Genomic DNA, 27,520 nt, shown 5'->3' on the forward strand with positions numbered 1-27,520 from the left:
TTGTACTGTATATAACTCTGTCTTTTTCCTTGTGCAGGTTTTTGCCAGTGTACAGAGATTAGGTTCTGCCTTTATTGACTTATTTGTGGCTGGAAATCCATTGTTTAGACGTTGGGAGGCAATCGTCCACTGTAATAGTAAAGAAGCATCTATTGTCATCGACTTCAACCTGGCAAATGTTGTCAGTGTTGTCATGGTAAAAGGTGATGTGGCAGAGCAGCTTTTAGAAGTCTGTAAGAAAATGGAACGTTGCCTCAGTTTTTGGAATGATTTCATGGACAAGCAAAGATCTCAGAATTACTTCCTCAACTATTTTACAGCAGAGCAGATAGTTTATCTGTGTGGTCAGTTGACCCAGAAAAATCTGGCAAAGCTGGATGATCAAGCTCTCATGATGCTCTCTTTTATCAAACCGAATTGCACTGCTATCAACTTGAGACAGAGCTGGCATGCTCTTCAGTATGAGATGCTTATGAAGCCTTCTAAGCAAAATGAAGATATTGATTTTCAAACCTTTGCAAATGTTCCAAATCAGACTGAATATGAAATGGATATTGAAGGTGTCTCTGCTTCTGATTTTGGTCCAGAAAATGATACTGGAAGGTTTGACGCGATTTGGAATACATACATGAGAAACATGAAAAAATTTCTTTCCAACACTCTTGATGTTCGAAGTCTGGGAAGACTTTTGGAAATTTTGTCTGATATCCCTAGTGAAATTGAGGCAGATTCTGATGATGAAGATGAGGGTGCTACCAAAAAGCATCAGAGAAATGTACAAAGAGAGCTACCAAGGGGACTGGTCATTGGAAAGCCTAATCTCATTATCTGTCCTCTGACAGAGATTCAGACATCTTGTATCTCTATTTACATGAGCAGTGAAGATGAACCTCTGCCCACCTATGATGAAGTGCTCCTCTGCGATTCTTCCACCTCCTACGAGCAGGTAGAGCTGTTTCTTAGGCGATGTCTTACAGCTGGTTACAAGGGACAGAAGATATACACCATGTTGTATGTAGATCAGCTAAGCTATGAAGTGAGCTACAAAGTAGAACAATTTTTCCAACGTCACAAGTCCCAAAGCAGAAATGACTACAGGCTAGTGTTAATCTGTAGTACTGATCGAGAACATGCCTACCTTCCCTCAGTCTTCAGTCAGTTTCGGCTGCACATGGTACCCCAAGAACCCCTAAACAGAATTCAAGAATACCTTGCCAAGCACTACACTGTCCCAAATGATCATTCAAGTGCTGCTTCCGTTTTTCAAAACAAAAAGTTTGTGGGAGTTGTATCTTCGAAAAGAGCTGGTGTTGGTGCGTATGAAGTCACAATTCAAATAAACACACAAACATTCTACTTTTATTGTTAAATGTAACATGATTAATTATACCTGACTTTTATTTTTCTAGGCAAATCGCTTTATATACATCGGTTGTATGAAAGATTGAAGTTGATTACAAAGAAACCATCACAACTCAAGTGTATCCGGTTGATAGAGCCAAAAGTGGATGAAAATGCTGTCCTTCAGTCAATGCTTAGCTGCCCTAAGAGGGATCTAACCATCTTTCATTTTGATGTAACGTCTTCGGTAATAGTTTCTATTACATCTAAAAAGTTACTAGTTTAAATGTACATATGGTTTGGGTGGGGTGTTCACTATATGCTCATGCTTTATAGGTGCAGAAGGGCCTCCACGAATTTCTTTTCCGATTACTAGTCTTGGGTTACCTCTTGGATTCAGAAGGAAGAATGTGGAAATGCAACAGAAGGCACCTATACATTATAGAGCTTCTCCAGTCTAATGCAAATGTGCACAGAATCAGCCAAAGATCTGTAAGTCAGTGCAAGTAATTTATTATTTTGCTGATCGCAACACATTTCAAATGTTTCAGTAACAGCAAGATGTTTTCTGTTTTATGGCAGGGTGTAAGTGTCCCGTCAGCCTTTACAGACGTGTTTCCAAGTGTCTACTGCCGTACTCCAAAAGAGGTCCTTGAGCTAGAAATGAGAAACACAACTTTGGCTGATGACCCTCTAATGGATGATAAAGAATTCAGGAGTGAAGCCTACCAGCGCCCATACCAATATCTAAAACGATTTCACCAAGGAAACAGCTTGGATGGGTTTTTGTACCGAGGAATTGAAGGAACCCATGTGGAATGCCTACAGTTGCTGTTTTTGTACTGTGGTGTCATAGACCCTTCCTGGGCCGAGTTAAGGAATTTTACATGGTTCTTGAACCTGCAGTTACGAGACTGTGAGACATCTGTATTTTGTGATGCATCCTTTACAGGAGACACTTTGCAGGGGTTTAAAAACTTTGTGGTTGATTTCATGATACTCATGGCTAAGGACTTTGCTACACCTTCTCTGAGCATCTCTGACCAGAGCCCAGGGAGGCAACAAATGGACATTTCAGGTGTTAATGAAGAAGACCTTGCTCCATTCAGGATCAGAAAGAGATGGGAATCAGAACCTCATCCGTATATTTTCTTCAATGATGATCATGTGTCCATGACATTTATTGGCTTTCATCTGCAGCCAAATGATCAGAACTGGGTGGATGCTATTGATCCATCAACACAAAGAGTGATTAAAAAGAACATCATGACTAAAGATCTGTATGAGGGTCTCAGGCTTCAGAGGGTTCCTTTTAATATTGACTTTGATAATCTTCCAAGAGGCGAGAAAATTGAGCGAATCTGCAATGTTTTGGGAATACAGTGGCCCCTTGATCCAGATGAAGCTTATGAGCTGACTACTGACAACATTCTTAAGATTTTAGCTATTCACATGCGCTTCAGGTGTGGTATTCCTGTCATCATTATGGGTGAGACAGGGTGTGGGAAGACCAGGCTGATTAAATTCCTATGTGAATTGCGAAGGAGTGGAGTTGCCACAGAGAATATGAAACTAGTCAAAGTCCATGGAGGAACAAGCTCGGAGATGATTTATACCAAAGTGAGAGAGGCAGAGACCATTGCTTGTACAAATAAACAAGATTATGGTTTTGACTCTGTATTGTTCTTTGATGAGGCAAACACAACAGAGGCCATCAGCAGCATTAAGGAAGTACTGTGTGATAAAACAGTAGAGGGTGAACTCATGATGCCAAACACTGGCTTGCAAATTATTGCAGCATGTAACCCATACAGAAAACACACAGATGTGATGATTAAGAGATTGGAGTCTGCTGGTTTGGGATACAGAGTGCGAGCTGAAGAAACTGATGAAAAGCTTGGATCAATTCCTCTCCGTCAACTTGTATACAGGGTGCAGGCCTTGCCTCCGAGCATGATTCCATTAGTTTGGGACTTTGGACAACTTAATGATCATACTGAGAAAATGTACATTCAACAAATAGTCCAAAGGGTGGTTGAAAACAATTCTTTCCCTGAGCACTACATCAAGATCATCACAGATGTCTTATCCGCTTCACAGAAATATATGAGGACAAGAAATGATGAATGTAGTTTTGTAAGTCTGAGGGATGTTGAACGTTGCATGCAAGTGTTTGCATGGTTCTACCAAAATAATGAGATGTTGCTGTCAGAACTTGCTAAGTATGAAAGTATTCAGAGAGCACAAAAAAGTGAACAAAGTCTAAGAGTTAATGACGAAAGGGACCCCATTCTCTGGTCCTTAGTAATGGCTGTCGGTGTGTGTTACCATGCCTGCTTGGAGGACAAAGAGAAGTATAGGACCAAAATCTGTAAATACTTTACAAGTTTATACAACCCAGTCAAGTTAATGCAAGAAATTTCAGTTATGCAAGATCTTTTTCTGAGCGGGGTTCCATTAGGTGAAACAATTGCAAGAAATAATGCTTTAAAGGAAAATGTTTTCATGATGGTCATTTGCATTGAGCTGCGAATTCCTCTCTTCTTGGTTGGGAAGCCTGGAAGCTCAAAATCCCTCTCTAAAACCCTTGTTGCAGATGCTATGCAAGGTCAAGCAGCTCATTCTGACTTGTTTAGAAAGTTAAAACAGATTCATCTGGTATCATTTCAGTGCAGTCCTCATTCCACACCAGAAGGCATCATCAACACATTCAAGCAATGTGCCCGTTTTCAGGAGGGCAAGAATTTGAATGAGTATATCTCAGTGGTGGTCCTGGATGAAATTGGTCTTGCTGAGGATTCTCCTAAAATGCCCCTGAAAACCCTTCATCCACTTCTTGAGGAAGGGTGCATAGATGATCAGCCCCTGCCTCACAAGAAGGTTGGGTTCATTGGTATATCTAATTGGGCTTTAGACCCAGCAAAGATGAACAGGGGAATATTCGTTTCTCGTGGTGATCCTGATGAGAAAGAGTTGATTGAGAGTGCCAAAGGTATCTGTTCTTCTGATGCAATGGTTCTTGAAAAGGTTAGGGATTTCTTTCAGCCTTTTGCTCGTGCATACCTGAAAATCTGCAAAAAGGAAGGGAAAGGGTTTTTTGGCCTGCGTGACTATTACAGCTTGATTAAAATGATATTTGCTGTTGCCAAAGCATCAGATCAAAAGCCAAATGCAGATCAGATTGTGGTGGCTGTGTTGAGAAACTTTAGTGGTAAAGACACTAAGAAGTCTGTAGAAGTCTTCACTGACAGGCTTTTTATCAAATCTAACCTTGAAAGTATTGATACAATCGAGCTTGTGAGACAAAATATTACAGCAGTTGCTCAAGATGAGGAGTGTCGCTACCTGCTCGTTCTAACAAAAAATTATGCGGCTCTACAGATTCTTCAGCAAACATTCTTTTCTGAACAGTACCAACCTGAAATCATCTTTGGCTCAAGCTTCCCTAAAGACCAACAGTACACCCAGATTTGCCGCAACATTAACCGTGTCAAGATCTGCATGGAAACTGGTCAAACCATTGTGCTTCTGAATTTGCAAAACCTGTATGAAAGCCTATATGATGCACTCAATCAGTACTATGTTTGTCTTGGAGGTCAAAAGTATGTGGACTTGGGGCTTGGAACTCACCGTGTAAAGTGTAGAGTACACAAGGACTTTCGGCTCATAGTGATTGAAGAGAAGGAAGTTGTCTACAAACAATTTCCCATTCCTCTGATTAACAGGTTGGAGAAACACTACCTGGACATTAACACAGTGCTAAAGAATGAACAAAAGCAGCTTGTCAAAGAACTGGAAAAATGGGTTTGCCTTTTTAGCTCATCTAAAAGTCAGCATTCACCTGCTGCCCAGGCAGTACAATACTGCCCAGCTGATGTTTTCATTGGATATCACTCTGATACGTGTGCCTCAGTCATCTTGCAAGTTATGGAGAAACAGAAAGCGGGGATGGAACTTTCTGACCCTCAGCGACAACTGTTGGATGAAGCCAAACTAATCCTATTGAACTGTGCCACACCAGATGCAGTGGTCCGCTTAGACAGTTCAGCCCTTTCCAAAGTGGAAAGTGAACACCTAGCAAGAGAATACTTTGAAAACCAGAAGCACAGCTGTATGGCCGACTTTGTTTTTGCTCACATCCAGCAGGAAGAGTGCAACCATGTCTCTTTCACTGAGGTAAAGGAATCTTGGTTAATTTTGGTAGTCTTGTTCTAGTAGTCAGTTACTTGAAATCTATTTGCAGGAATTCTTTAGATGTATACTTCATGATTTTTTCTGAAAATGTTCCGCTGTAATTTATGAAATGCTATAATGGGATGTTCATACCTATGCTTTTCTAGCCATTCTATAATATTTCTATTTTTCAGATTTCTGATTAATCATTAAACATTAAATATGTTTATTAAATCAAATATCAATTAGCCCTTTAAACTGCCACAATATAAATCCTTAGTACGAGACAGAATGGGAAACCAAAGCCAAATTTGTGGTGTATATCTATTTCCTTTAATTATTTTAGTAATAGTAAATTGTTATGCCCTTTTAAAGCATTTTATGCAAATCTTAGAACTGAGTAGAACGAGTTTAAAACGAAAGTGCCTCTACTTTTCATTAGTAATTCTTGCTCACATATACTCTAATCAGCCATAACATTACAACGCAACACAGTTTGCCATAGCGCCCCTACTTCACAATTTTTGCAGGAAGTGTATCTAGTTGTTGTTATTAGTAGTAGTAGTATTTTATTTATTTATTTTTTATTATTCATTAAAAAATTTTTCTGGACAATTCCTGTAGGTAACTACCTTCTCAAGACTTCTGACAGCAACAGACATTGGTCAGCTACAGGAAGTGATTCCAAACATCGAGTTACTTGCATTGCAACAGTTTGACACAGAGCATTCTTTTCTAAAGAAAATTAGGTATGCTTGAATAGTACATAGTACAGTACATCATTTATTAGTACTGACTCGTCATGCACCCCATAATCAATATCACTTCTGTCATTCCAGGAACTTTTTAGACAGTATCTCTGGAAACAAGCTGCTCATAATTCAGACTGATTTTGATGAAGCCCTACAAAGCTCCAACCTTATTGCGTCAGCCAAGTAAGTCTTTCATCTTGCTTATTATTAATTTTAATTGCAGAAGTGGGAATTAATAAATCTTAGGGGCTAATTGTGATATCTGTCATGACATTAAATCTTTTTTTAGGTACTCCTGTATTGGTGAAATTAACAAATTCAAGAAGGATCAGAACAGTAAGATGTTTGTTTACTTCATTACCAAACTACCAAGAGTGGAAGGCGGAACGTCTTATGTTGGATTTCATGGAGGTGAGACCAAGGTTTTTGGCTAATTTGAAATCTAGATATACAACATGGTCAAAAGTATTTCAACCACTGAAAAAAAAATGTTTCCCCCTGAGAAATGAATGATTTCATGGCAGCAAAGGGAGACTACATCTGAAATGGGATCTTTAACAAACACATATGTTTGAGTGGTCAGGTGTCGACATAATTTTGGCCATATATTGACCTCATGGAAGCACATTGGGGTGTGCAGTGGTCAGGTCCATGTAATGTATAAACAGTAGGGCTATAACAATATTTTATGTACTTTTCTGTTAAGGTCCCTGGAAATCAGTCCACATAGATGACCTTAGAAGATCAAAAGATATTATCTCTGATATTAAAGCATTGCAGTGTCTTACTATCAGTCAGCTGTTTAAGGAAAAGGAAGATCAGCCTGAGGGTAACCAAAACTCCTCCTAAGTGTTCTTTTTTTAAATGCAAGCGGCCCATCAGTTAAGTGTTTGTCTAATAGTAAAAACTATGTTTTGTTTGACACAGCTATGGAGACAGAGGACATGTACAGAGAAGAAGAAGGCAAAAAAATGGAGCTAGAAGAAACTATAGTAAGTTCTAATATTAGAAACAACATAATGTTTTATTTTATATCACTTTAGATATGTGGACTAATATTGACTAGAAGGTTCGAGTTAAGTATTTATTTATTTTTCTCTCAAGTCCTGGGAGAATGTTCTGGATACCACGGCGCTGGTGCGTAGCTGTGTTCAGAGTGCAGTGGGCATGCTGAGAGACCAGGGGGATCTTGGTTGTCGCAGCACTAAAAGAGTAGAAATTCTGTTAACTCTTCTATCTGATAATGAGGAACTTCAAGGTATGACCATATTTCTAAATCGATATTTGAAAGAAATCTTATTTTTAATTAACAACTGAATCTTTATGACCAACTGTTCTTTATGACCGACAGCTACATTTTTGAAAACCATGAAGCGCCGTCTTCATTTTCTGTTGATGAACCATGATGAACACACAGTCTCAGCAAAGAACTGGGTTTTCAAAGAAGCATCCTGTATTGATTCTCTACAAGAGGGTGGGACATTTAGGTAAGTTACCAATAGGAAAAGAGACACATGCTGTAATTACAGATAATTTAATATAATTTTTTAAAAGAGGATTTAGTCTTATTACAATCAACCGCTCCATAACTGAATCTGGCCCAGCAGTGGTTTATGGCCATTTTCCCTATGTGTAACAATCAGAAAAACTTTTTTTGCAAATAAAAATATTTTTTCTAAGTTAAGCTTTTTAAATAGGTGTTCATTTATGGTGGTATTAAAATTTCAGAAATACCTTATGGAAGCGACTTCAAGCCGCAGTTATTCCCTTCCTGGCACAGCTGGTCTCAGTTATTGACCGTGACCATAATCTTGACATCCTGCTAGATGAAAACTCAGGTGAATCAGTGAAGAAACTGTGGTTGGACATCTTTGGAAATCTTAAGTTGTTAAATGTTCCATATGCAAGAGTGGACTCAAAGTAAGTTGCTTATATGTAAATCACAGTGTTGATTTGACTCTAAAGAAATATATTTTCTAAATATTTTCTGTAATGATTTTTCTAGCTCAGCAACAAAGACAATTTTTGTCCAGAACTCTATTGTGGTTCATAGAACTACAGGCTGCTTAATGCCATTCAGCTGGATAATCAAAGATTATTTAGAGGAGCTCTGGGTCCATGCACTGCACAGAGAAGGTAAAAGAAAACAGACACACGTATACAGTATATGTGACATTGCAAGGGCACATTATACTGTGAATATTAGGAATGGGAACCGCCAGTAAAAACCAGCCAATTGACCAGTTCATTTCTAATATAAATGTAATAGGTTTAAAAAAAAAAATCGATTTTGGAGTCAGAGTGGAGCCACACTAAAGAATCGCGATTCATAACCAAGTAGATTTTTTTTCCACCATCTCTAGTGGATATCCATTGCAGTTTAGATACCTAGTGTATGTTTTACGAACAATTCCATGTTTGGGGCATTCAGGTCAAACAGAGGCTTGATTGTGCAGAAAAACGCAATGCAGATATGAGAGTAAAAACTACATTTATTCCTTTATATAATCCCCTGCAACACTAATGCACTTATTCCAGCATTTCACCACAGCTTGAAAATGAGCCTTTTAGCAGAGACGAGATATCCTGCAGAGATGGAGGAAAAAAAAAGATTCAGTGATGTATCGCGGTTCTTTGGTGTAGCAATTCAAGTATCACAACGTTGACTCCAAAATGTATTTTCTTAATTCTTATTTTTCAATTTATATACACTAACAGTCAAAGGTTTGGATACACTTTCTAATCCTATGGTCTTTCCGGATTTTTATTTTTTTCTATGTTGTAAAACAATATTGAAGCATCCAAAATATGCAATAACCTCATTTGAACAGTTGATATTAAGATGTGTCTGCTACTTACTGTATGCTCTGTAAAGCCTTCATAATGGCTCTAAGGGGCTGTTACTTGATGATTTTTGAGAGTGATAACTTTAAACTATCTTCTCTGCAGCAGAAAAAGGTTTTAGTCTTGCTTTAATAGGATGGTCTCTGCGAGAACCAGTTTCATCATGTTGCTTGATTGGTTTTTGAAAATGTGCTTGACAATACTGTTCTTGCATGAACTATTCCAGAACAGCAGACCATTCTGTCCTAAAATAACAACTGACTGTTGTTGTACTGTCGTTGTTGTTGTTGTTACTTCATTACCTAATGCCATATGTGTAATATCATAGCTGATGAAACATACAGTAGTTTATGACTCTCTAGTATTGTTTTAGAATGTAGAAAGATAAATCCAAACCATGTGTCCAAACATTTGACTGGTGTTTTCAGACCCTGTTTTTAGCAAAATACTGGTTGAATGTCAGTGTAAATGTGCTGAATAGGTCTAGATTAGTTCTAGATTACCTTTAAAAGTTCAGATAAAGGTTTTTGTTATATATTGGATAAATAAAGCAATATTTGTCTTTAATTATTGAAAGGCCACACTTTGAAACAGTTTGAGGAGTTCTTTTGGAAGACTCCACTCGGCCGCTATATTGCAGAAGCTCAACCAGAAATGCAGGTGGAGTTTTTCCAAAGATATCTTCAGGATTTCATCTCTTTAACAACAAACATAACAACAGATCATGAACTACAGGTCAGCACCTAAAACATATTTTAACATAGATATTTAATTTAGTGTTGTTTTTTTAAAACTCACAAAATTTGTTTTTGTGTGTACATGTTCACTCTTCAGCTCCTAGCGAGTGCTCTGACATGCTGTGTTAATGAATTGCGAAGCCGTCAGGATGCAGAACAAAATGATCTGACTTCTTTACCCTGGATCCATGCTGCCTACCATGAGTTTAAGAACCGCCTGCAGAACTTCTCCAGAATGATCACTATTGAGCCCCAGATTGCTCAGGTGCTCCTGGGCAACACACAGTCCAGAGAAGGCATAGAAATGGTAAGCGGTATTTGATTTGTTTAAGTGTGCCTGGTTAAACATTTTTACATGGACTACTTTTCATTAACAGGGTATGAGGCTGTAAATTATGGAACAATTCTAGTCAGTATTTGGTATCTCTGCATCTTAATCCTCTCTAGATGCTAGATGTGTATGCTGCCATGGCCTGTGTTGAGTATCTGGAGCCCCAGGGCCTTGATGCTTTTCCAAATTCTGTGGCCTGGCTGCGACAGGTGAAGAAGTTACAAGTGCCGATTGAGTTGGTCTGTTCAGAGGAGAGCATCCAGCATTATGGAGAAAGAAGCAAAACAATAATTACTCATGTCCAGTAAGTAATTATAATTTTCTCATTATTGTAAAATGAGAGAAAACTATAAATAAAAGTTGTTTAACACGTAAACAATTTATTGCTTACTTGTGTTGTTCGTTTAGACACGGGTGGCGACGAATCCATACCCTTTCCCTATTCGTTGAACATATGGTTCTTGGTGTAGAGGACATAGAGAAGAATCTCAAACCATTAGTCCTTAAGCACACACAACAGTTGGCTCAAGTAAGACAACTTTTAAATCCCTGCCTACTAACTCTCTTTTCTTCCGTTTTTGATGGAGTTTATTTCTTTATCTGATTTTTTTTAATTTTTTTTTTAAGGTTTTGGGCAAGAATTCTGACCTCAAAAAGAAAATGCCATTTGAGGCAGTTATTACCGTACTCAAAAACTGCAAAGATGGAGCAAATGATCAGATTTTTAGGTACAATATGCCTTAACTTTCGATATTTTACTGATGGTCAAAATAAATGAATACAATCAGTTAAAAAAAACACACATCTGTCTGTTGCTGTGCATCCAGGTTTGGTTTTCAGCCTTGTCCAGTGTGCATGGGAGATCCTCATGATCCTCTCAGTCTTCCTTGTGATCATATCTACTGTTTAGCCTGCATTAAGCAGTGGCTGATCCCTGGACAGATGTACTGCCCACTCTGCATGCAAGCAGTTGCTGATGATTTTGACCTTAAGCCATCCAAAGCCATTCAGTAAGCTGGAATTAGCACACTGGAATTAAACACATTTAAATATCCATTGTGAATATTTGTCATGTTACTGGATGATTTTAAACTCAGAATTACACCAACTAGTTTATGTTGATTGTTTGTTTTTGGCTTTTAGGTCCCTGATCAAACAAAATGGCCGCTTCAGAAAGCAGTGCAATGCCTTCTTTATCGACCTTGTCTCCACCATCTGCTTTAGAGACAACTCGCCACCTAATAAAGCCATTATCCTTCACCTGCTGTCCTTCCTCATGGTGGAGGCAATGTCTGTACCTATTGTCCAAGGTGGGATTATTTGAATCCTTGTTTAGGGTTATTATTTTTTTTTATTAATTGTTATTGTTTGGCCTAGGTCAAGCTTGCTTAAATATTTTCTTGAATCTATTTTTCTCTTTTATTAGGCACTGCTCGCCGATTTTTGACCAAGGCTCTGTCTCCTTTTGATGATTCAGTGGACAAAAACCCTGTAGTACGCTCTGTAGTGCTTAAACTGCTCCTCAAGTACAGGTGAGAGAGGGTTATGGTGTTTTTGTTTATAAGGCTCATGAATTGATGCATTTAAGTTTCGTTTCTGGTTTCATTTTCTTTTCTTCAAACTTCAGCTTTGCTGATGTGAAAGTCTACCTTCAGCAGCATCTTGCAGGAGTGGAGCAGAGTAACATCTTGGAGAAAGCTGATAAAACGGAGCTTTATTGTCTATATATAAACTGTCTTGAGGTAGGCCTTTTCCTTTTTACAGAATATACTGTATATTACTGTAGTTGAAATAAATTATACAGATTTAATGTCCATAGATTTTCTAGTGTTAGTGTTAATGTCATTCCTACTTTGTAAGGTGGTTCATTTATATCACTAGGACTCGATGTTTGAACGGACCCAGTGGCATTCTGTGGCTGAGCAGCATGCCTGTCTTCTGGAGGAGAAGAACTTTCTGATGGAATTCCTACAAACTAAAGCTGTGACTACAGAATCTGTGACTATAGAGCTTCTACAGCAGGTGGCAAGGACTCGCCTCTGTTTAGATATGGCAGCAGATCTTTTAGTCAGCAGAAGCTCCACTGCAGGTAACCATTTGAAGCAACTTTATAATAGTCAGAGTGTTAGAGGAGCCAATACTGGAAACACTAAGTGCAAATTACTTCAGCTCAGGCTACAACCAGTAACCACCAAAGAATATTTAAAATGAACACATTTTTTGTCATCCTTAAAAAGTTGTTTTCTTTTTAAATGGCCCTTAAGCTATAATGTGACTTAATTATGGTCTTTGACCATTTCCTGTTTTTTTTTGAGCATGAATGTTAGGCTCTTCACATGTATTGTAAAAAAGCCTTTTGCATCTATCACTATGGAGAATACAGTGAGTCCCTGACTTACGAACGAGTTCCGTTCCAGAAGCACATTCGTACAGTACAGTAAGTCCGACAAAGTGAGTCTTATACACTTTTAAGAAAATTATATAATGTAAAGCATACTTAAAACAACAACAAAAAAAACAGACAAACACAGGTTTGGTGTTTTGGTTCTGCATTTTACGTTTGTGAGGCTGCACATCCAAATCGCGAGGGAAATTCTTGTGACACTGCGTGGTCAGCTGTTCTCATTTAAAGGCAGCCCAGGAAGATGTCAGGGGGAGGACAACGCTACATGGTGTTTACTGTGCTTGTCTCAGAGCTGTATTGGACTGTTTTTCATTAAGGATTTTATGAAATTAACACTTTTCACCTTCGGCACAGCTTCATGGGAGAGCCATTTTGTATCATCGCTCTTTCAGATTGATTAATTGAAACCGGTGGGGCCGAATCTCATTTTTCCCACTCCTCCATCCCCACGTGCACACACATATACAATATACCAGACTTTGGAATTTTAAACATTCACTTACACACTAAAAGTATTGTATACAATTAAAAACATTGATATAAGATGCACTGCTGTGTCTACTTTGGGACAATACACATGAGCTACTTCCGCAATTTATTTGCATCTACAAATGTTCATAGACCCACAGTACATTTGTATCTTTGGTAATTCAGAACTCGAATGTTCTTAAGTCGGGGACTTATTGTACAGTACCAACACACAGGAAATACAGATTTGCACAAACCATCTAATGAATAAAAATACAGTCATTTCTTCATATTAAATTCAATTAAATCATATAGATGAAATAAAAAAATAGGACAAATGTTTAAATGCGAAATGCTATAATGTGCTAAAACATGCAATAAAAAAATTGCCTATTTATGTAATAACCATACCAGGAGCCTCATGTCCTCACTTGTCTGCTCCAACCACTCAGCATTCAGCATCTGCACCTGTTTCTCACTGGTTCATGCCTTAAGTTAGATGTTTTTAACAAACTGGTCAGGTATGGGTTCAGTGACTGGACTGAAAATGAGAGCCAATAATGTCCTTCAGGAATCCTGTAAAACTGTTCCTCAAGACTACATTAAAAAATACACTAAGGTCTAGCTCTTTATTTACACAAACTATGGAGAAATGTTGGGTGTTTAAAAAGCTTAGTACAGTATCAAATAAAAGTGTGATAGAGCAATCTACAGAATGGTTACAAAAAATCTAAGCCAAAGATCTGAATCATACAATTGCACAGTTTGTGGTAGCATGTGTATAAAATGTATTGAATTTTATAGATGCCCAAAAGGAGAACTCACCTGGAGTGGCTGCATTCTTGGATTCAGTTCAGGATCTGTGCAAACAAAGCAGAAATGACTGGTACAGGGTCTACCTCATCAGAAAAATCTGTAGTCTTCATGGAGTAGAATACATCCAGAAACTTCTACATGAAGATCGGCTTAGCTGGATGTTTCCTAAAGAGATTCTTCAGATGGTATGTTTCTAACTTTGGAAGATCAGACAACTCAATACACCAGATAGCGTTTAGGTGATTTAGGTGTTTTGTTCCACATCCTGACATTTCAAAATTTTTCATTTTATTTGATAATGTTTTCTCTTTTAGAGAAAAGACGGTAATCAAATCGACCAGTATCTGGTCTGTGGTGTGGAGTACAAGGCTATCCGAGAAGCAGTTGCCACGGCCATGTTACAATCGAAAATGAAAATAATAGAGGAAGCCTGTGAGGTATCCTAGTGAAGTGCATTGTGTTTATGCATCAGTTATTTTAACTACCTTTAAGACCATGTTAATTTGACAAATTCAATTTAAATTGGGATATTACAGATTTGCAGATGTTCACCCATGAAGAAGAATGTGTACGTTTTGTTAGCTCTGTTTAGAGAAGTCACCACTTTGTACAGAGCTAACAATCCCAACATAAACCCTAAGCCTGAGGTGAGTATATTCCTCCTCTCCACATACACCGCTTTATTTTCCTATCCACATCTACTTATACAATATATGGTCGAAAGTCTTATATAAAACTTTTCCAACAAAAGGTTTAAACCACATAATTTTAAGGCCTCCGAGTGGCGCAGTGGTAAAGCGCTCGCCCTATCATCCGGAGGTCGCTGGTTCGAACCCCGGGTGATGCTGTTTTCCTCTCACAGCCGGAGGCACAGAGAGAGCTGATTGGCCGAGCTCTCTCAGGGGGGAGGGATGAGAGGTACTTGCGCTCCCACATTAGTCACGGCGCTACAGCCAATCAGGGGCGTCTGTGAGCTCGCGCACACGGAAGGAGCGGCTAGCGCTTTCCTCCGAGTGTGTTACTCCGCCCCTAACGGTGCGTGAGCGAGCAGTTCGAAAAGATGCGGTCGGCTCGCGTCACGTGGTTCGGAGGAAACACGGGATAGGTTTCGTCCTCCCGACTGAGTGGTTGTAGTAGCCTCGATGTGTGTGGGAGCCCCCTAGTGACGGGGAGTAATTGGCCACGACTAGATTGGGGAGAAAATCGGGGAAAAAAGAATTGGACAGGACTAAATTTATAAAAAAAAATAAATAAATAAATAAAAAAACACATAATTTTAGCAGTTGCCTAACCTGGTCCAAAATAACAATACCTGATCTCAAAGCCACTTAACATCCCCTCATCTGCCATCAGTGCTTACTAATGTTGTTGTCGCTAATTGAGCAAATTTTTTAGGGCAAAGCCACACTCAGTAGCCACAAATCTAGTCAAAAGCCTTGTGAGATGAGTGGAGGCAATCATTGCAGCAAAGTGCAGGCCTACATATAAAATGGGATGTTCAACAAACACGTGATTGGACACATGTGCACATACGATTACCCACATAGTGCATATTAAAACTGTTGGCCTGATCAACTTTGTGTTTCCTATTTAGCAACTGGCAGTACTTGAAGAATTCATCAAGAAATCCAAAGTTTTTCTCACTCCAGAATCCAGGATCTTTGCTCACGCTCTGGTGTCTAACAAGTTGCCTGACCTGCATATACATCCCAATTTATCGGGTGATGAATATGTAGTTCTGGAGCTCACTGTTCACCTGGCTGCAGTGCTTCATTGTTCAAACCAAGCACTCATGAAGCCCCTGTTTCAACTTGCTTTCTTTCCTACCAACATGCAGGTTTGTCTAGTGGATGTTCTTATTATAATTATGCAAAGTTGTATTGTGATGGTTATTGGACTATACTATGATGACTGTCTTTTTGTACAGAGAGCTTTCTTACCCACAATGCCAGATGACATGCTTGCTGTTGCCCAGCAGGCCATGGGGCAACTGCAGTGGTACTGTAAGTACAAACCCATGGATTTTTAACAGACTTAAAAAAAAATTTAAGATTTTTTTTAATTTCATGTTTTAGTCATGTGCTTGTTCTTAGGTAGTTATTGCATTACTTATTATCATCATTATCATCATCATCATAAATGTTACATATTTTATGTTAGATAATATTAATGTCTGTTGTTAACTTTAAAAATGCTGTGTCTACATTTTTATTGCATTTGTTATGTTCTCCTCAGATTGTCCAAATGGTCACCCATGCACTGTTGGTGAGGTGGGTCAGTGTAACAAATGATTTTACATTTTTTATTAATTATTTGCCCACAGCTTGAGTTGTATTAATTTATTAATAATAAATATAATTTTTTTTTGCTTCATGCTAAATTAGTGTGGTCAGCCAATGGAGAAGAGTCGCTGTCTAGACTGCAATGCAGATATTGGAGGTACTGACCACAGACCTGTTCCAGGCTTCCAGGCAACTGTATTACAGTAAGTATTTCTTATTTAGCATTTTAGTAAGGATAACTGTGCCTACACAAAGTCTGCACCAAGCTACATAAACAGCTAAGGTGATTGCAGAAAGAATAAAATTAAGATTATTTAAGAACTCCCGTGATGGATCTGCACCATGTCCAAGGTGTACCCTGCCTTGTGCTATAAGTCTACTAGGATAGGCTAAAAGGCTCCTGCAACCCAAGCCCAATGCGACTCAAGCCCTCTGCGACCCTGTATAAAGTGGTATAGACAATGAGTGAGTGAGTTAAAAACTGTCCAATGCATTTTTTAAAATCTGAAAGGATAAACTGTAACCTTTGCGGAAGAAACCTAGTCAGAAAATCATGAATGACCATAATCAGAGATCAGTACAAGTTGTCACATCACTGTGATTAGAAGAAAGTGTTTAAAAGAAAGAGAAAAAACTCTATGCTAGGGAGCATAATGATCGGATTTAGGAGCAATGGAAAAGTGTTATGTGGTTTGATGAGTCCAGATTGACCCTATGACCAGATTGATGGGTTTGTCAGGGTAAGAATGGAAGCTCATGAACTTATGCACCCATCATGCATGTTGCCCACAGTACAAGCCACTGGAGGCATTGTTATGATCTGAGGTTGCTTCTGTTGGTCAGGTCAGGGCTTGTTAACTTCAGCAATGTTATGTGCAGTAAAAGTCAGCAGACCTGCCTGAATGTCCTGATTGACTAGATTATCCCATCAGCGCAATTTTTCTTTCTGATGGCATGAACATAATCCAGGACTCAAGTGGTGAAAGAGTGGTTCTTGAAGCATGAGGAATTTAATTTACATTGAATTATTGCTAATGACCTGTACATTAAAATGCAATGCTCTCTCTTGTATCAAACTCATAGTAAATAGTAGTGCATAGTAAATAGTTGGCCTCTTGTTTTTACATAAAAAAAAAAAAAAAAGTATTGATTAATAGCTTCACGTTTATAGATTAAAGGCGGCAGCTACAATTGCTCTAAGAAATGTGTTCTCTACATTTTGCAAATAGTGCCTTATTGTCTATTGTTAACATTAACAAATCAATTTTTTCCCAGGACACAAATTAGTATTTATGCAACTTAAAATGCATTAATGTGATGTGAAAGACTGATGTTTTATTTTTCCTTTGCAGGGGGGACCGTACACAGACAGGACACATCCTGGGGGATTCAAATCGCAGGGATCAGCCAGATATGCAGGACACAAAGAACATGTCTCCTGCTCCATTCACCCTGCTCAGGATGTTTACACACATGGCCATGCTGTTGGGAGCCTCTAAGCAGCCCCAGGTATGTTATATGAACAAATCCTGTTGTATTTCTTTTCTAAGATAGTTAATCTTTCATGATGTTAATACAGGGTTTCTGTGGGGCATTAAAAATGCATTAAATTACTTTTGTAAAAGTAAGGCCTTAAATGGCATTAAAAAAAATTCGAACATTTGAACATTAAACATTTGATTTCCACTCACATTAATGTTGTTTCTTTAAATTTCAATATCTTAACTTTTATACTGGTTTTCTTTGATGCAAATTTCCTTACATCCACTTTTGAAAAAATGAGGAATATATTACACATCACGGTACATATTCTTAATCTTTACTTTTATTTTTCAGCTTTGCGTCATGTTTACACAATTAAAGTCATTCATATGAATAAAACACCCAGTGTTAAAACAGTGTAGTTTAACTGTTTAAACTATTTCTTGTTTCCGCTACATGACATGTACTCTCAAAGTTGTACAATAGTTGTACAATAACTTTTAATTTATTAAAAATAAACCCATTTACCACAAAATTTAAGAAGTTTTCTCCTAAACACTTCACAAGCACTCGCTCAGTTGTTCACAAACATTCAAATAAATAAGTTCATGTTCACTCTAGTTTCCCACAGTCCAAAGACATGCAGGGTAGGGTCATCAGCGTTTCCAAATTGCCTGTTGTGCTTGTGTGTGTTGTGTGTGTGCGTTTGTGTGTGTGTTAGCACCAGGGTGCCTCATACCAGTTCTCAACTCTCAGAATACTAGCAGTAATATAAAAAAAAGAAAACTCACTCACTCATCGTCTATACTGCTTTATCCTGTATTCAGGATCGCAGGGGGCCTGGAGGCTTAGGGCACAAGGCGGTGTACACCCTGGACAGGGTGCCAATCCATCGCAGGGCACACACATACACACACTCACACTCATTCACACACTACGGGCAATTTGGGAACGTCAATTAATAAATCAAACTCAGTAATATAGTTGAATAAATGAAGGCTTTGTTGCTCTGATTCACCACTTTAATGTTAAAGGACACTATTTCTTTTGTTGCAAACTAATCTGCACAGTTTAACATATAAGCATATGAACAGTACAGTTTTAGCATGTTCATGCAAAACACAGTGTGTTAATATCAATAAATAAAAATGTATAATCCAGAAGTAAGTCTTTGTATCACCATATAGCTGGTAAATTGAAATTGAATACGGTTAAGCTTTTGATTTGGCTATCTCTCTCGGGCCAAAAGCTAAAGCTACACTCCAACAGTATCTAAAGTGACATGACATAATAACTTTAAGCCACACCCTCACTCATTACACAAATATATAAACACCCAAGAATGCTTACACTATGTGCAATAAACATTCAAATTCATATAGCTTCGATGTGGAAAATATCGAAGTGGTTCTGTAATGTGCACACCAAGTGAAGTGCTTGAGATCATCCAGGAAATGTTTCATGATTCAGAAATAGACATATTTTTCTTTTGTAGAAGCTTTCGACAGAAAGAGCAAAACCCAATTTTAAAATATGGACCTGCCCTATACTTCAGAAATAAACTTATTTCTACTAATAACAATTCAAGACTTTAATTAAGGCTTCAATCAGTTTCCCAAAATAATTTAACTAAATGTATATATTTGAATATGTAGGTAAGTCCAGTCTCGGTATCTTGGATCACAGTTCATAGGCCATTCAGAGTCTGAAAACTTACAGTATATGTGCGTAATTTCTATGGCACTTGAATTTTGCATACATTAAGTTTCAGTCTTAGTTCAGAGTTTTTTTTTCTTTCAGTGTCGAGATTGATAGGATTTGGGGTTTTATGATGGTTTCATTTACACAAATAAAAACCTAATGGCTTTTTTGACATTTTAAACGGTCTTGTGAGCCATTTCTAAATCAGTTTAGAGTGAAATAGTTTATTACAGTTGCATAGATTTTCTTAAATATCAAAGATTTTTCGTCATGATACTGTACATGTGTGGCATTTAAATATTACAAATGACATTGTAAAGCATTTGATGAGGTACATTTGATTTGTTGACACCTGACGAGTGGTTGAGGGGGATAGTTAAGAGAGATTTTATACAACAGTATAAGTATGTGTGCAAATCTGTGTTCTATGTCATGCCTCTGTTTGAAGGGTCATATCTTTTGCCACATTTTTTAGGTTATGACCACAATCATTAAACCCCCTGTGGCGCACCCTGGAGTTTTTCTGATGGGCCACCTAAAGAAGGATATGGAGCAGCTAATCAGAGCTCTTGGAAAGGGTGCAGATGACACAGCTTGCACTGTCCACCTGACCATTTGCAGTCTTTTAGAGCCGCATCAGCCTGCTCAATGTAAAAGCCTTGTACCACAGTCATTTAGTGCTTATTGATACATTTGATACTGTTATTTAGTACATATATTCATATGTTTGCTTTTTTTAAAAAAAAAACAGGGCCTGCAAATTATGATGAGCTACTTTCCTCAAAAGATGCCAGAAATAACTGGGAGATGACTATGACCACTGATATTATTACACAGCAGCTAAAGGTACAGTAGATGGCTGTGTCCTACAGTAGCATATGTAATGTTTTCATCCTCGACTTGCCCTCTCCTATTCTTGATGTCTCGTTCTGTGTGACATTTTTGCTTTAAAGTGAGACTATTCTGTTAGACCCAAATTGAGTTCTGTTTGGATATGTTTGCTAATAATTTTTGAATTTTTGTTACCACTAAAGGTTTTAGAGCTTCAACTGGCGAAAGTAAACACCTTCATCAGAGATGATGAGAGGGTGTCATCTAACCCAGTGATGAAGGTGACATTTGGAGAGCCGCAACTATTCCTGCGCACTCTACCTCAAGGTTCTTTGATACATGGCTCAGCAGTGTGGAGCTGCAGGCAGCGTGTCTCTCTTTTAAGCCTGGGCCACATTTTGGAGCAGAATGGAGGCAGGGACACACTTCCTATCCTCTGGAAGTTCCTACAGAAGGTAAGCCAATTTCTTATTTCTGGTGAAAGGAATATCGGATAGTTTTGCGTTTTTTTTAAAGCTTTATTAAAACATTTTAATGGTAACATTTGCTTACCTATTTTGTTCAACTATTGCTTTTTAAATGTTTTTTAAATGTAATTTTAAATGTGTTGCTGTTGTTTAGGAGGCAGAGCTGAGGTTGGTGAAGTTCCTCCCAGACATTCTTGCACTTCAGAGGGATCTGGTAAAAAGGTTTCAGAATGTGGTGGAGCTTCAAGGTGGCACTATAACACAGTTCCTGCAGAGTCTAAAAGCAGGTATTGTGTTTCTGATTGTTTTCAAGCATTCTAACTAGCCTTTTAAAAGGTCTGCCACTAGAACTTTTAATTTTAACAATTTCTTTTTCTTCCTTCAGCATCTTTAATGACTTTGTATGAAAAACGCATTAATATCTTCCTGTCCACTTGGAACCAACTGAGAGGATCTCTGGCTATTAATGGTGAGCCTGGTCCAATAAAATCTATTAAAGCCTCCAGTTAAACACTTAACATGTTAATAAAAACTCATTTTCACTACATAATGCTTACATTTGCAGTAATTAATGTGGATTTTCTTTTGACTGTCAGGAGAGATCAAGCTCCCAGCTGAGTATTGCCTAGAAGACCTAGATCTTAGTGCTGAGCTGCAAGTGCTGCTGCCACGAAGACAGGGTCTGGGTCTGTGCTCCACTGCTCTAGTCAGCTATCTAATTGCTCTGCATAATGATTTAATCTATGCAGTGGACAAGCATACTGGAGAAGAGACTGGGTAAAGATTTTACATTTTGGTTTCATATTGCTGGTTTCTTTCGACTCTTATATGGATAGTTATGACATTTTTATTTGCCCTGTGAGCTTGCAGTTCCCTAAGATTCTGTGTTACAAGCCTTTGCCACCATCCTCTTCTCCTGTTGATATTTAAGAAAGACATAGCTACAGTACATAGCTAGTGGTATTTGGCTAAATTGGAAAGAAAATTGGGTCTAATGATCCTATATGGGAACTTGTCTTGTAGAGTCAGCTAGCAAGACAAAGAACAGTTCATGAATTATAAGCAAAAATTACAGAAGATTACTACATATAGTTGCAATAACTGCAATGACTGAAATGGTGCTCTCTGTGCGCTAAACTGTGAAGCAGCTCCAGAACATACTTCTCTAATTATAATATAAACTAATTATTAGTTTGTCTTGAACAGACAAACTAATAATATAAAAAATCAGGAGCAGTACACCTGTTTCAATCTATATATATATATATATATATATATATATATATATATATATATATATACATTTAGGAATTTGGCAGACGGCCTTATCCAGAGTGAATTACATTTGTATCTCATTACACATCTGAGCAGTTGAGGGTTAAGCGCCTTGCTCAAGGGCCCAACAGAGACAACTTGGTGGTTGTGGGATTTAAACCTGTGACCCTCCAAACTGTGATCCAATGTCTTAACCACTGAGCTACCACTGAGCCCATATACTGTATACAGTACTGTATATACGTACAGAATAATAATTGAATAATAATTGAACAAACTAACAATCATAAATGAAATTGTTATTTTTAAACCTGGGATAGAGATTTCAGCAGTCAACAATTGCCGGTCTGGAAGATAGAAACACTACTACATCTACAGTATAGATTTTTTTTTTGCATTTAACATATTTAGTAAATACAACAGAACTGTGTACTACTGGACACATGTGCATGCTATAATGTGTTTCATATCATTAGCAGTTTTTTACCTTACTGCTTCTCTTCTGTTCCCATCATTTTAATAAAACCCTGTTGTACTGTAGATGTTTTTGTCAAACTCTAATCAGGTGTTCCTAGGCTTACAGTACCAGTGGTATAAGGCTTGTAATAAAACCTCTGGATTTACTCTGGTGAGGATTTTTTACATATGTAAAAACATATGCAGATATGCTGCCGCTGTAGAGGATGTATTTGATTTGGCTAATTGTTGCAGAGGTGTTTTTTTTTTTTTTTTTTTTTTTTTTTTTTGTGAAATAATACATATTTTAAATCCAATCTATGGTCTTCTGTGTCAGTGTCCATGGGCATATCTATGGGCTGGTACTCTTTACAATGTTTTAAATACTTGTATTAAATCATCTCTCCATTATCTATACTGCTTATCATGTGTAAGGCGATAGGAATCTTTTGTCCAGGCATAGGCACACACACAAACTCAGTGACACATTACAGGCAATTTGGAAACACAAGTCTTTGGACTTTGGGAGGAAACCTCAAAGCACCAAGAGAACATGCAAACTCTACACACACAGAGTTTAATGTAAACTGCTGTACCCCTATATACTGTGGTAGATTATTTTATGTGGATTTGAACACACGTTTTAGATCTTTGTTTTGCCAAAAAAATCAGCCACATTCCAGATAAAATCTCCTGGTACTCTGTATCCTAACAAGGGTTCCATGGCTTCTGGAGGAAAAGCAGCATTATTGTCTCACTAGAATTGCTAAAAAGCTTTAGTTTTGCCTTATCTAACTACAGTATAGATCCCAGCAACAAAATATCTTGACTTAATCTTGTCTTTATTTCTTTTAAATTGCACAGTTACATGGTCAGTCCAGCAGACCTAACAGAGCTCCATGTGATCAGATATGAGGTAGAACGAGACCTACTACCCCTTGTGCTTTCTAACTGCCAGTACAGCATGGAGCGTGGCCATGAGACACTGTCCGAATATGACCTGCCTAAGATCCAGCAGCAGCTTCTTTCACGGTTCCTGCAGGGCAAGCCATTCATCAGCCTCAATGTGGGTCTGCAACACCATCAAGAGACACAAAACTACACTAACCCTATGAATTCAGTACTTGAAAATAACATAAATCATATATTTGACTTCTAGGGAATTCCGACACTTGTGAACAGACATGACAGGAATTATGAAAATATCTTCCAGGACGTGAAGGGCAAAGTTCAACAAGTAGGTTTATGCAAATTGGTTTGGCATTTTGAATTTGTTTTGTTCACCATGGTCATGTCATCAGCAAGCTGGTTCTCTTTTGTAAAAAACTGAAAGAGTCTTGTTTGTGTGAAAAACCCTGTAAAATAATAGATTTTTTCGAAATTATTTTTTTCTTAATCTGAACTTTTTTATGCTTCTTTCTTTTATTATACAGTAAATGTATATTATAATAACAAACTGTCTCTAATTCCTGACTGTGTATCTGCTGCAGGAGTCTTTGTCCTCACTGAGCCAGTCCACACTGTCTATGGAGTTGCAGTCCTACAGTGACGTGTGTGAGGCATTGTCCACTGTGGAAGTAGCCCTGGGCTTCCTGGCTATGACTGGAGGAGAATCCAACATGCAGCTGGGCGATTACCTGAAGGACGAATTACAAATGTCTGACCACATAGCTCTGCATGTACTTAAGGTCACTACTATTTTTTAACATTTTTTTTAATACAGTGTTGATCTACTCTCATAGACATAATATTAAGAACATTGTTTTTATATATATATAAATTGCATTTTTTTTTTTTGCAATAATGCATTTAACATGCATATGTAAACAATTATCAACATTGTGCTTAATCTACAGGCTCTGAGTAGGTGCTGTCTGAAACACTGTGTAGCCCTGTGGCAGCTTCTCACCTCTCTCAAATCTGAGACAATGCTACGTCTTAAGAGGGTACAGGAATTTTAGTACAGTTGGTGTTGTAAATTTCCGTTCCACAAAATAGGATGTATTGTCCCATATTGTGTAGCCTGGTTGAATAAAAAAATAATAAATAAGAATCAAATTGTTCGAGGTGCTGGTTTCAATTGATGTTATAATTAGGTTTGTTTATGTACTTATCAGGACCCATTTGTAGGAATAAGTAAGGAGTACAAGAAAACTCTGGGAGAAGAGGAAAAAGGACTGCTTAGTGGCTTTTTCACAAAGACCAGTGCGGATTCATTCTTGCTAGAAATGCACGAGTTTCTGCTGCTGGTCTTAAAGAACCCAAATGCAACCGACACCTACAAGCCCAACTGGAGGTGAGCCTGCAACATTTTCTTGGGTGTGGAATGTATAACTGACTTCTGGTTTGTGTTTTGTATAATATATATTATACAAGGTATTAATTTATTCTATGTTTCTTTTTACCAGCATAAAGGACACTGTGGTGTCCTACATGGAGCGAAAAGACATGGATGTCCCTCCAGATGTGGAAGAGTTGTTCCCTGATGAGATACTTTTAGCACAGTATGTTGAGGCCTGGAAGTTCTTTATCCTCTTCAAGCAAGAGCGAATGCAAAGATAAAACATATCAAAGTTTCCCATCCTCACCCTTTCCTACACTCCATACAACAGCATTCATTCTCAAAGTATTTCCATTACAATCATCATACTTAAGCAGCATTTTCAAATTGGGTGATTGTGAGACAAAAAGTGCCACTTGTGTCCACAGTACATAGAAGTGCAATATACAGTAATATGACAATGTTATTATATGCAGCTGCAGTATTTTTTTAAAGATAAAATGACAGTAAAAATAAGGCCAAGCTATAAGTTTGCACAAGATGAGAAACACATGAAGGCTCATAAAACCTGTGACAATTCCTTTTATAAGCATGCAGTTTTGCTGCAATATTCCACTGGTATTACACAGCTTGTCATTGAACATTTGTTTACATTAATTTGCTGGTTTTATTTTCCACAGAAACTTTTCAGAGATTTGTCCTGATTAGGGTACTAGTTAAGTAGTCTACATTTGTTCTCAGGGACATTTTGAAAATCACTTTAGCTCTGGGATTAAATTAGGATAAAAACTTGCTTTTTGATTCTCTGGGACCAGATTAGACTTAATCATTGTTCTGAGTCATTGGAAAGAATCATAATGCTGATTTGATTTTCTGCTTAGTTGTATGTATTAGAAATTGGTAGAAAAATCTTTAAAGTGAAGTAATAACCAATTGCCTTACACTTTCCCATTACTCTGTGTTGCACTATGGCCCTCTGGCCTTATTTAAATTTAAGCAAAGTTGTGTATTTTGAAGTAGTGTTAAAATTGCTATGACTCCTAAATAAAAAAAGTCTCGTATGTTTAAATATTGCAATCAGTTTCATTCTATTTGTTATTTTCTTAATCAATCTTGGGTACTGATGAAGAGCTTTATTGTCAACTTCATACTTTACTTACATACATACATACATACATACATACATACATATATATATTTACGTCAAAATGCAAACCACAGAATTTTTCTGAACACATTAATTATATTTTTACTATTGTTGCAGATACGCGACACAAGACATTTGCCTAAAAATTTATTTTATTATCCTGTGAATAAACCATTAAGAATATTGAGAGACATCATGTGTATAGTAGTTTAAGTTCAAGTAGGCTTTATTGTCATTACAACCATATACAGTTGGTACAAACGAAACAACGTTCCTCCAGGACCAAGGTGCTACATGCAACATAAATTTACAACATAAATTAACATAGACACTAAACTAGCTAACCAAGAGGCCTAGTTAGCTGGCTAGCAGAGACAGGACAGAGAGACCTAACATAAATTACAACATAAATTTACAAAAACTAACTAGCGAAGTATAACATTTTTACAGACAACATAAAGTGCACGTGCAAATGTGCAAACAAGAGCAACAACAAAGTGACCGTGCGCAGCCACGTCATAACAGAACATAAAATATGGTGTTGAGGTAGTGGGTAAACATAAACATTCTTTAAAACAGCAGCAAGAATTGAGGAAATAGTGCAAAAATTAGTCCAGTAATGATCATTGTGCAAAAGATAAACAGTGAAGCATTTACAGGTTGGTGTGTACGATAGTTTGGTGGTGTAGGTCAGTGTGTCTGCACTTGTGTTGATTAGTCAGTCCAGTCCCAATATTTTGAGGTAGTTGAGTTAATCTGTGTGATAATGTTTGTGTGTGTGTGTGTGTGTGTGTGTGTGTGTTTGTGTTTATCAGTCCAGTCCCTTTTTGTTGAGAAGACGGATGGCTTATGAAAAAAAAAACTGTTGGACAGTCTGGATGTGTGTGCCCGAATGCTTCGGTACCTTTTTCCAGATGGCAGGAGTGTGAAGTGTGTGTGAGAGGGGTGTGTCTGATCAGCCACAATGCTGGTGGCTTTGCGGATGCAGCGTGTGGTGTAGATGTCTTCAATAGAGGGGAGAGAGACCCCGATGATCTTCTCCGCTGTCCTCACTATCCGCTGTAGGGTTTTGCGGTCCGATATGGCACAATTCCCAAACCAGACAGTGATGCAGCCGCTCAGGATGCTCTCGTTAGTTCCTCTATAGAAGGTGGTCAGGATCGGTGGTGGAAGCTGGGCCTTCCTTAGTCTTCTCAGAAAGAAGAGACGCTGTTGGGCTTTCTTGTGTAGGGAGCTGGTGTTGAGGGACCAGCTGAGATCCTTCTCTAGGTGGACACCCAGGAATTTGGTGCTTTCGACGATTCCCACAGAGGAGCCGTTGATGCTCAGCGGAGAATGGTCGCCTCGTGTCCTCCTAAAGTCAACAACCATCTCCTTTGTCTTGTCAACATTTAGAGACAGGTTGTTGTCTTTACACCAGACCGTTAGCCTCTGCACTTCCTCTCTGTACGCTGACTCGTCGTTCTTGCTAATGAGACCCACCACGGTCGTGTCATCAGCGAACTTAATGATGTGGTTCGAACTGTGTGTTGCTACACAGTCGTGAGTCAGCAGTGTGAACAGCAGGGGACTGCGCACACAGCCTTGTGGGGCTCCAGTGCTCAGTGTGGTGGTGCTGGAGGTGCAGTTCCCGATCCGTACTGACTGAGGCCTACCGGTCAGAAAGTCCAGGATCCAGTTGCAGAGGGAGGTGTTCAGGTTCAGCTTCCCAACATGTGTTATGTGCTTGCTG

At 38.2% G+C, this 27,520-nt stretch overlaps 1 protein-coding gene across 4 annotated transcripts in view; it reads left to right on the top strand.

The window, feature by feature from the left end:
• The window catches only part of rnf213a (ring finger protein 213a), a 42,324-nt gene extending 16,614 nt beyond the window's left edge, over positions 1 to 25,710 (top strand). For all 4 annotated transcript variants that reach the window (XM_053514560.1, XM_053514561.1, XM_053514562.1 and 1 more), the window contains 43 exons: positions 38 to 1,313; positions 1,410 to 1,588; positions 1,678 to 1,833; positions 1,924 to 5,517; positions 6,139 to 6,263; positions 6,354 to 6,449; positions 6,556 to 6,677; positions 6,973 to 7,095; positions 7,194 to 7,258; positions 7,371 to 7,524; positions 7,618 to 7,753; positions 7,995 to 8,186; positions 8,272 to 8,402; positions 9,688 to 9,845; positions 9,945 to 10,154; positions 10,295 to 10,482; positions 10,587 to 10,707; positions 10,806 to 10,906; positions 11,006 to 11,188; positions 11,322 to 11,488; positions 11,605 to 11,710; positions 11,806 to 11,920; positions 12,060 to 12,267; positions 13,855 to 14,051; positions 14,181 to 14,303; positions 14,403 to 14,513; positions 15,461 to 15,703; positions 15,794 to 15,869; positions 16,102 to 16,136; positions 16,251 to 16,351; positions 17,501 to 17,657; positions 19,807 to 19,981; positions 20,083 to 20,177; positions 20,366 to 20,617; positions 20,784 to 20,916; positions 21,015 to 21,098; positions 21,226 to 21,406; positions 23,225 to 23,426; positions 23,520 to 23,597; positions 23,851 to 24,048; positions 24,217 to 24,306; positions 24,478 to 24,656; positions 24,769 to 25,710. In XM_053514560.1, the coding sequence (XP_053370535.1) occupies positions 38 to 1,313; positions 1,410 to 1,588; positions 1,678 to 1,833; positions 1,924 to 5,517; positions 6,139 to 6,263; positions 6,354 to 6,449; positions 6,556 to 6,677; positions 6,973 to 7,095; positions 7,194 to 7,258; positions 7,371 to 7,524; positions 7,618 to 7,753; positions 7,995 to 8,186; positions 8,272 to 8,402; positions 9,688 to 9,845; positions 9,945 to 10,154; positions 10,295 to 10,482; positions 10,587 to 10,707; positions 10,806 to 10,906; positions 11,006 to 11,188; positions 11,322 to 11,488; positions 11,605 to 11,710; positions 11,806 to 11,920; positions 12,060 to 12,267; positions 13,855 to 14,051; positions 14,181 to 14,303; positions 14,403 to 14,513; positions 15,461 to 15,703; positions 15,794 to 15,869; positions 16,102 to 16,136; positions 16,251 to 16,351; positions 17,501 to 17,657; positions 19,807 to 19,981; positions 20,083 to 20,177; positions 20,366 to 20,617; positions 20,784 to 20,916; positions 21,015 to 21,098; positions 21,226 to 21,406; positions 23,225 to 23,426; positions 23,520 to 23,597; positions 23,851 to 24,048; positions 24,217 to 24,306; positions 24,478 to 24,656; positions 24,769 to 24,922 (10,770 nt within the window). In that variant the 3' untranslated portion in view covers positions 24,923 to 25,710. The remainder of the gene's footprint in view (positions 1 to 37; positions 1,314 to 1,409; positions 1,589 to 1,677; positions 1,834 to 1,923; positions 5,518 to 6,138; positions 6,264 to 6,353; positions 6,450 to 6,555; positions 6,678 to 6,972; positions 7,096 to 7,193; positions 7,259 to 7,370; positions 7,525 to 7,617; positions 7,754 to 7,994; positions 8,187 to 8,271; positions 8,403 to 9,687; positions 9,846 to 9,944; positions 10,155 to 10,294; positions 10,483 to 10,586; positions 10,708 to 10,805; positions 10,907 to 11,005; positions 11,189 to 11,321; positions 11,489 to 11,604; positions 11,711 to 11,805; positions 11,921 to 12,059; positions 12,268 to 13,854; positions 14,052 to 14,180; positions 14,304 to 14,402; positions 14,514 to 15,460; positions 15,704 to 15,793; positions 15,870 to 16,101; positions 16,137 to 16,250; positions 16,352 to 17,500; positions 17,658 to 19,806; positions 19,982 to 20,082; positions 20,178 to 20,365; positions 20,618 to 20,783; positions 20,917 to 21,014; positions 21,099 to 21,225; positions 21,407 to 23,224; positions 23,427 to 23,519; positions 23,598 to 23,850; positions 24,049 to 24,216; positions 24,307 to 24,477; positions 24,657 to 24,768) is intronic.
• The last annotated feature ends 1,810 nt before the right edge of the window (positions 25,711 to 27,520 follow it).

The sequence above is a fragment of the Clarias gariepinus genome, chromosome 16 (genome assembly GCF_024256425.1).
Source record: "Clarias gariepinus isolate MV-2021 ecotype Netherlands chromosome 16, CGAR_prim_01v2, whole genome shotgun sequence".
NCBI lineage: Eukaryota > Metazoa > Chordata > Actinopteri > Siluriformes > Clariidae > Clarias > Clarias gariepinus.